This window comes from Sprattus sprattus (assembly GCF_963457725.1).
Source record: "Sprattus sprattus genome assembly, chromosome: 1".
In the NCBI taxonomy this organism is placed as follows: Eukaryota; Metazoa; Chordata; class Actinopteri; order Clupeiformes; family Clupeidae; genus Sprattus; species Sprattus sprattus.
In genome coordinates this window covers 56,669,314-56,678,599 of record NC_137920.1, presented here as the reverse complement: position 1 = coordinate 56,678,599, position 9,286 = coordinate 56,669,314, and the positions used below count along the sequence as shown (strand labels likewise).

The window sequence follows — 9,286 nt, the reverse complement described above, 5'->3', positions numbered from 1 at the left end:
TCAAGGGATGTCGGTTAGCAAATCATCACAAACTGTAACATGTACCAGTAACATTTACCACATTATTAACAAATTATATGAACACAAACATCAAACCATACCACAAAAGGAGTACATAACCATAGCCCGCTGTAACTGTGAGCACGTCACTTAAGCCATTACATTGTATGATTAACAACCAGAAAAGACTACAAAAGATCCAAACGTATTATAATCAAATGTTTATTTCTAACTTGACACTAAAAGAAAGAAATTCCAGTTGGGCTGCAGCCCACTCTTTATAGCAGAGAAGAAACTTCAATTGCACTAATTATCAAAGCCACATAAAGCAGGATCAAAAACAATTGGAACTTAAGCCAACCAATGTCAAATATAGTACTGCAATCTAATTATTCTTTTTTTTTGCTTACGATGCTTCCCCCCCCTTCACATATTAGATCAATGTTAACCCAAAATCCCTTTTCCAAGACAAATTCCACAATTTCGTTGCTAAAGCACTCAGCCATGCACCTCACAGCACCAGGGAAAAAAGGAAACCTAGATAAATGTCAAAAGTGATTTTATTATTTTTTTTCTAAAAACGTTGACCGATCTCCATCTCGACTGTAAATCCAGAGAACATGAAAAATACAAACAAAAAGGGAAAAAAAAAACATACATTAAATTCATAGAGGTACCAAAAAGTACAGTAAAAATTACACTTCCATCATTGGAAATGTGAACAAAAAAAAAGGCGGAGAAGTGACATTGCTTCCCCCAATTGTCTGTTCTGTACAAATGAGGTGTGAGTCTGTTCATCCGGAAGGTAAAAGTCAGGTCCCCGTCGCCCATCCACTCCCACGCTGCTCGCACTGCAGGCTTCCTGCTGCCATGATCACTTAGGTCCTGGGGAGAGAAGAGAGAGGAGGTGCCGCCACTGCGGTCCTTAAGCATGTACAAAAATCCCAACATGGACAATAATCACATTTACTAGGAAAGGGGGAAGGTGTAAGGTGCATGCGTGAAAAAGAACCACAGAAGCATTAGGAAAAAAAATCAATGAGGCTTGTTAGACTGACTAAGCAAAGAAGGCAAGAGGAGCAAGGATTCCCAGGCTCAAAGCATGAAAACAGCAAGCAGGTCCCTTCTCCCCGTAAGAAAAACCCATTTGTGTAGGGTCCACCACAACCTCAACCCTTATTGACCAAGTAGTGTAGTTATAAATGTTGACCTTTATTAGGCAACCTGAAACTGGCAAATTGCACAAAACTGGATTTGTTTGTCAAAATTGGTCGTGCAGTAGTTTAACCCAGCCCTCCTCTTATGGAAATCAACTGACGTCTGACGACACTTAAAAGACCACAGTTCTGCATTCCAAATTCAAATGGGAGACGGATGCCGTGGGAAACCACGGCAACGAGAGTGTCTACCACAAAAAGAACGAACAGCTAGGATGTAGGAGATGATCTAAAATCTAAAAAATGCATACCTGCACTACATGTGATCAGTATGGCTTGTAGCTACTCTGGTGGCCTCCACGTCTTGGACTTTTCCCATAGTTTGTATTGCCCTGGTCTGGAGGATGAGAGAAAGAGGACTGAGTGCTCACTGTGCAGAGACAAGTTAAACATCGTGATCAGGTAAGCACATGAGGGGCCCATCCACTTACTGTAGCCATAGCCTCCGTAGCCATAGTAGCCAGATGAATAATCATACTGGCCATAGCCATAGCCACCGTAGCCCTGCTGACCACCGTAGCCCTGCTGACCATAGCCGCCGTAGCCACCTGGGTTCCAATAGTTGTTGTAGCCCTGGTTCCAGTTCTGGCTTTGTCCTAAAAATGTGTCAAAGCACAGGCAGACGCGAGATTAACCGTAATGCTTTCCCCTCTCCTTTCAACACGAAAATGTCAAATGTACAAGTATTGTTGGGCATTACAATTTTTTAGGAATCTTTTCTCTTCATTTTTGGATGAACCCAGGTGCAGCACATTCAGTGATATTCGGTTAAAAATACCACAGCCAGTTTGACACTGTCGAGTTGCACAACCATGTCAAAGAACATCTTAAATTGAGTATGATTACAATGAAGACACTAGGTGAACTGTTCTCAAACTTTTCAACTGACTATCTTTCGATGAGGGTGTTGCAATCGTAATGGAGTAAAGAGTATACAATATCAGAGTCATCTGGCAAAATTTGATGCTGAAGCACAGTGTGAACCAGAAATGACCATATACAAAATACAAATCAGTTAATACTTTTAATCAAAACTTTCTGATAATTATTAATTGTATGCACTTTAGTGGATATTGATAATATGAAGTAATTTCACTCACCACCACCGCCGCCGCCACCACGGCCCCTCCCTCTTCCTCCTCCTCCTCCTCCTCCTCCACCGCCACCTCCATAGCCGCCGCCCCGACCACCAAACTGCTGCTGCTGATATACCTCCTTAGGCTGGGCCACCTTTACTTCACACTGAAACAGAAACCAAAAGTCGGTTTGCGCATTGTAGTTGTGATCCCACTAGTAATAAGATGAGGAAATGATGCGTTTATGCTTATGTTCACTGTTTGCAACAGGTATTACCAGCTTCATATTTTATACAAGTCACAAACAGAGCATTCATTGTCACAATAGTAAATGGGTGCTGCAAATTCTGTAAACAGCATAGAAAATGTGGCAAAACCAGCTAAATGTCAGCCATTGTACAGTGGCATAATTGAGCATGTAAGAGTTCCTTACGACGTGCTCTAAAAAAAAATGATACCCAAGTTTGACCCATTAACTGCTGTCATTATACAAGTATTGGGCTAAAATGGCTCCATATTAACCCTGCAAAGCCACTGCCACCAATACTTGTTTTAGTAATATAAAAACTCCCCCCCCCCCCCCCTTCCAGTTAGATTTTTTGATTGGCCAATTAAATCTTGAGAAGACACTCAATTAGTCACCTCCTTGGTTTTACACATCAACGTATTGCTAAAGCAAATGGCCGTTTTTCAGTGTCTTATCTGGTCATAATGATCCCCATTTTATGATCTAATGAAAAACAGCAGAGGTAAGCAATATCATCAGTCTTGCCATACAATGTTCTCCATTCATTCCAGTGTTTTGTAATTTGTTCACCAACACTGGAACCATCCTGATGGTAGAGAGATGACACTCAACCAGCCATAATCACACAGAATATTAGGGGATTGAAAGGGTCCTGGGTCACGCAGGCAGTTTCCCACCTTTCCTCAAATGCAACAGTTCCCCCCTCAGGTAATAAAACACCAGGATTGAATCATACACGTATGTATACACAAGGCTGTTTAATTACCTTGCTTCCGTTAACATGATGAAACTTCTTCTCCAGGACTTTTTTGACCGGAGACTCATCTTTGTACGTGATGAAGACGAACCCCCTCCTCTTTTCAGACTTGGGATCTAGTGGCAATTCAACCGTTTCAATCTGAGGACATACAAGAATGGAAGGTGGTTAAAATTTAAGAGGGTTCTTGCTGAACATTCACAAAATTGACATGAAAAAAAAAAAGTCAGAAAAGCCAGGGTGGAAAACGTACCTCGCCGAAGGTCCCGAAATACTCTCTAATCTTTTCCTCCTCTGTCTCTGGGTTAAGGCCACCAACGAATATCTTCTTTACCGGCTCCTTTTTCATCGCCATAGCCTTCTTGGGGTCAATCTGTCTACCATCTAACCGATGTTCCTTTTGCAGCAACACCTAAAAAACACTTATTGTTAGAAATACACAAGAATTTCTCAGAATACAATGCAAAAGTTCAGCTGATGCCAATACCTTATCAACACTGGCTGCTTCTTTAAAGAGAACAAATCCAAATCCTCTTGAACGCCCTGTATTCGAGTCCATTTTGATCGTACAATCAGTGACCTCTCCGAATTTTGAGAAGTAATCTTTCAGGTCTTTCTTGCTAGTGTCCCAACTGAGTCCACCAACAAACATTTTACTGTAGGAGCGAGAAATAACACACACACACACAAAGAAAGTGTCAATGGCTGTTCCAAACCACCCATTGCTAAATTATAACACTACTTGCATGTAATATATGAGGATCTTTGCTATATATAACAAGGGCGCATTGTTGCTTTTGCAAATTTAGGCATGTGGCCAATACAGAGTTACACATGTAAGGATCACATAATTCAGTCTGTACTATCCAACTGTACAGACCACAACAGCTTGTTACACTATGTGCTAATGTCGCCGCCTGCCAGCTAGCTCATGCCCATCCCCCCATAGGAGGACACATGGCGCCAACAAAAGCCGAATGAACAAAAGCACCCTTTCAGCAATCCCCTTATGCGTTATATGCCAAACAAATTAATTCAACTGAACATTTCTTGTATATATTTTAGTTCACTCACCCCGCGTCTTCCTCGCCTTTACTAGCGTCAATCTGTCCACCTTCCGAGGTTCCATTCTGAGAATCCTCTTCTGCGGCGTCTTCTACCTTTATGCTAGTTTCTTCCTCTTCTTCTTTAATTGCTTCTTCTACTTCGTCTTGTACACCGTCTGGTACGCCGTCTTCTATACCATCTTCTGCACCGTCTTGTACACCGTCTGCTACGCCGTCCTCTACTTCGTCTTTGACTACTTCTGCTACTTCGTCTTCTACTTCTTCCTCCTCCTCCTCCTCCTCCTCAGGCTGTTCAACGGGCTCTTCGGAATTGAGATGTTCACCTTCGTTACCATTTTCGGATGTCTCCATAAGCTGCTGTTCGGTTTCTGACATCGTGGCCTTTTTTGTGATCGTCTGCAATGTTGGTAATAAACAATAATCATTAGCTAACGTTAGCTTTGTAGATACACGCTAGCTAGTTAGCTACGCAATGATTAGCTAGCCACCGAAGCAAAAGGAAGATGGGTGGATCTCCACTCGGTGGCCTAACGTTCATATGAGGGCTTGCCCAAAGTCCATTCATTAGAGCAAACTCAGAAATAAAACTACCCAGCACGCATACTTAAATTATTATTCCACAAGTTAAATTGCATGTTGGCCATTCAAATAACTAACTCTAGTAAGGTTTAGTTTAGGGATCAGTCCACACTGATGTGAAAACACAAACCTACAAAGCTGGCTAGTTAGCGTAGCTAATGCTGCATTGTTAACAGCTAACCTACATAAAAAAAATGAATTGCCGTTTAACGTTACTGCAAAGCATTTTGAGCAAAGTGCGCTACCTATCAAAAATTAACTTAAATTAAGCATTTAACAAATCACTCAATTTCCCCGAGTTACACGATTGAATCTGTTCAAAATAATCCAAATGTTTCAAAGATTTGCTAGCATGTTGGCTAACTTGCTAGGCAGCAAATGGCCGAATATAACGTAACATTAGCTAGCTAAGTCCCTGGTATTTTTTTTATGCACTCAACAGCAGTTTGTCGAATAAATTCAGACCGACCATCGATTAAAACGTATCATGCACAAAACCAGAAAAATAACAAAATAATGGCTTACTCTGTGAACTAATTCAGCCGGAGGAATATCGTTAAAATGGACTCTCCCCTGCACCGCCAACTCGTGGCAGCATGGATATCTAGCCGGATGAAAGTGCCCCCTCAATAACACAACACTTGATTTGGTATCTGAATGGCCAAGGTGATAATAGTGCTTTTCAATTGGTCGGTACTACAAAAGGTTCCCGCCCCTCTGACGTATTTCCATACTGGTCTGGAACGAAATGTTCCAGAGGAATAAGCGGCCCTGCCTACATACAACCATTCCATTTTACTTCACCGTCATTTTGTAAGGAACATTCATATACAACATACATATACATTTTTCAATACGATGTGATAATGTAATTCTATTTTTTTTTTTTTGCGTGCACAGAATTCTTTGACATTTTTAAAAGGCTGTATTGTACCAAATGAGCAGGTTGTCTTAGGCTACTTCTTCAGATTTTCACAGGACATTAACCTCTCGTAAGGATCTGACAGTTTCATGTAATGCTGAATAACTGCATTAACGCCACTGTTTATTTGGAATTAATTGGAAACATACAAGGAAAAAAAGAAAAAACTTTGAAAGTTGGCCTATTCAATAGAACATAATCAGAAAATAAACAATATACATACTGGAAGCTTGTAATAGTGGGTTAAAAGAGGCCTCATTCAGACTCTTTCCAAGATGTGTCCTGAACATTTGAAAAATGCAATGAATACAGAAAATAGGTCACATTTGTGTTTTGTATATTATCAGAAATGCAATTGTCCATCTCCACCATTACAATTTCACGTTTCCTGACTAAACTAAATATTGTCTTCTGGCTAAACAGTTAATTAAAGCAGAGCTTTTTGATAGATACCAAATCCATCTTTTGTAACTGATTAAAAAATAAATAAAGAACGGCGTTAGGGAATAACAGTGTCTTAACCTGTCTGCTTTATGATCGTTGCAATGGTCAGACTTTAATATTTGGTATATGTGATGCCACCTGACATGAGAAATTCACACATTCAATCATATTCATGCATCTGATCTACATTTAGTGCAGCCTTCTCAGGGTTATTGATACAATACACAAGTAGGCCTTCAGATGTGGTGCACACAATCCTAGGCCATGAATTGCAGATGTCTAAACCTCATGGCTACCTTGCCTCTTAGGTACCGATTGATAATCTGGTTTTAATTATGATTACTGTGAAAATGCACAGCTAAGAAAAGCTTTTGATATACAATGTTCCATACTCTCACCCTGAGAGCAGGGCTTTAGGGGATAAATGCCTGCACTTGCATTACTTGGCCTATAAAAACCAGTTGTCAAGGGAGATAGAAAAGCATTTGGATCCTTTTAAGAGAAGTCATGGCAAAATTGTGAGACTGCATACCCTAGCAGGATGAACAGTTCCAGGCTATAGTGAGCCCGGAGTATGGGTTTGGCTGCACCAAGCAGACAGGGTCCGGCCGACATTACAAATGAACTTTAGAGTATGATGTAAATTAAGATGAAGGTTCTCTTTTGTCTGAAGTGGTTCTTGATGGCTTTCCCCCTGCTATTATGCGTGACTGTCATTTACATGAACTGTCTGTGTAGGTGTGACATTGAAAGTGTTGACTTGTTTCTATTGTGGCTGATGGGAGGGGGCGGGGTTCCAGCGTGCCTTGTGTTGTCGTTTAGAGTAAGTATTCAGGTTGTGCATCTCTTTTCTGTCTAGATAAAAAAATAACTCACTTTAAGACAATAATTCTCTGTCAGTTCTGACAATAGACAGACACAAATAGGCTGGTTGGTCAGGCTTTCAATACAAAATTGTCTGTTTAGGAGATTTTAGGGACATTCTTGGCTGTACCATAAGGCAGCTGCAGGGAGGCCTACTGTGGAAATCAAGGCAACAAGAAGTGTTTTTCAAGTGTTTTGTTAATGAAGGGGAATGTCCCTGGTACACGCACACACACACACACACACACACACACACACACACACACACACACAAGGCAGAGGTGTTCCAACATGAGTGTAGGCTCTACCATGCTATTTATATCTGCTCTTTACATTGCATTTTCAAAAGGTGGTCAAACTACAACCATGTTATTAAACTGTTGGTAGCAGCTAAACATATCCAGGCGAACTGACTTTTCTGCTTTCATGTCCCTGTTTTGTAATGATAACATGCATAAACTCTGAACTACTACAAAAACCCACTACAGAAATTGTGTGGTGATTTGCCTGGGGAGTTTCAGTCCAGTGATTGCAATTGTGGTAGTGAGTTCCATAAAAAAAAAATACAACCACAAAGTCGACTGCAATACACCTACTTCACTTGAAGTGTAACTGCCACTGCTTTGCACTTACCAGATTTCCTTTATTCAGCAAACTATGGTGGTTCCTTCACCTCGAGTCTCTGATACTCACTTGTTTCCCCTCTTTTGTGTCCACTGTTGTATTAACACCAGATGCATTAGTCTCGAATGCTATTCATGCTAATCTTAATGATGCGAGAGGGACCTTACACAACTCTCACCTCTCGCCTTGACTGTCCATTTCCTATCAACCACAATCTTTTACACCATCTGCACTAACCTCTGGCTTTCTGATGTTATCTGTAAACCATGAACTCAACTTAGGGTAGTGGAAAGGCAGTGGCACAAATCCAAAGACCCAGGTATATCAATATCCCCTATCTTTAGCTTCTAGCATAACAGCTGCCAAAACAACATGTTACTGTGACAAGATCCGTACCACAGACACACAGATTATTCTCCACCTTCAAAGCCCTCCTCAACACTCCCATCTCTTTGTTATACATATGATACAGTAAATACTAGATATTCAATCAGATAACAAGAAAAAACAAACACAAATAAAACCAAAAGTATGCAGAAAGAAGATATTTCATCAGAGGTGAAAAGAGTTTAGGAAGAGAATTTTGCAGTTTGTTGACGTTTGAGTTGTGTTGTTATATGCCTTGATATCATTGGGGAATATAGAGTGGAGTGATCTTCTATTACTTGCATTTGTGTGTAAAGTAATTTGTTGATAAAAAGCTTAAATTGGTCATATATAGTTTACTCAGGATTGACGTAATGGAAACCATGAAAATAAAATGTTTTTGATGGAAAGTTTTAAATTATACTTAAAGATGGTGCATATTAATGTTAAAGATGTAAAGATTTGACCAGAAGATTTGACCAGAATTACTGAAGTAAAACGGTGTTTCTGGAGGTTAATTCTTTTCAAAGTATAACATTTTATTAGCAGGGTAACATCTATGTATAAGTTTATAAGAGACCTCTCTCACTTTATTTACGAGAAGACATTTTAAAGACAGAGTTCAAACACTCCCACGGGATGTCACCTATGAAACCAGTCCAATACACTACATAAGGTATTGTCACAATATCTACAGCTGGCTTTATTATTCCCACTAATCCTGGGTGAGAAGCAGATCTGTCCTATAGCTCAGACACATGGGTCCAGATCTGTCCTATAGCTTACATTTACATTTACATTTAGTCATTAAGCAGACGCTTAAACGATGTCCCAAACGATGTCCCAAACGATGTACAAGGGATAGAACTGTCAAGCTCCAAGCAATAGAGACCTAGTGTAACAATAAATACTATTTTACATAAGAAAAGAAATAGAAAAAAGTGCAGGAATGCTGTTCAAGTTAAGTACTAGTAGAAGTGCAAGTTAGGGTGGGATGTGCTCTCTGAAGAGTTACGTCTTCAAGAGCTTCTTAAAGGTAGAGAGGGACGCCCTGCTCTGGTAGTGCTAGGCAGCTTGTTCCACCAACGTGGAACTACGAATGAGAATAGCCTACATTGCCGTA

At 40.3% G+C, this 9,286-nt stretch overlaps 1 protein-coding gene across 1 annotated transcript; it reads right to left on the bottom strand.

The window, feature by feature from the left end:
* Positions 1-206: 206 nt before the first annotated feature.
* On the bottom strand, positions 207-8,043 carry LOC308376996 (heterogeneous nuclear ribonucleoprotein A/B-like). Its single transcript, XM_080853519.1, has 10 exons — positions 7,807-8,043; positions 6,089-6,147; positions 4,372-4,760; positions 3,785-3,953; positions 3,551-3,709; positions 3,307-3,438; positions 2,318-2,459; positions 1,649-1,813; positions 1,469-1,554; positions 207-885 (listed from the first exon to the last, which is right to left on the bottom strand). The coding sequence occupies exons 2-9, from the start codon at positions 6,122-6,124 to the stop codon at positions 1,484-1,486; spliced, it is 1,263 nt and encodes a 420-aa protein (XP_080709645.1). The 5' UTR covers positions 6,125-6,147; positions 7,807-8,043; the 3' UTR covers positions 207-885; positions 1,469-1,483.
* Positions 8,044-9,286: the final 1,243 nt, after the last annotated feature.

Coding starts and splice junctions, on each gene's coding strand:
- LOC308376996 (XM_080853519.1), bottom strand. CDS start 6,124: ATGAGGCCTCTTTTAACCCACTATTACAAGCTTCCA. Junction 3,439..3,550: donor ATTTCGGGACCTTCGGCGAG/GTACGTTTTCCA, acceptor GTATGTCCTCAG/ATTGAAACGGTTGAATTGCC. Junction 2,460..3,306: donor ATCATGTTAACGGAAGCAAG/GTAATTAAACAG, acceptor TTTCTGTTTCAG/TGTGAAGTAAAGGTGGCCCA.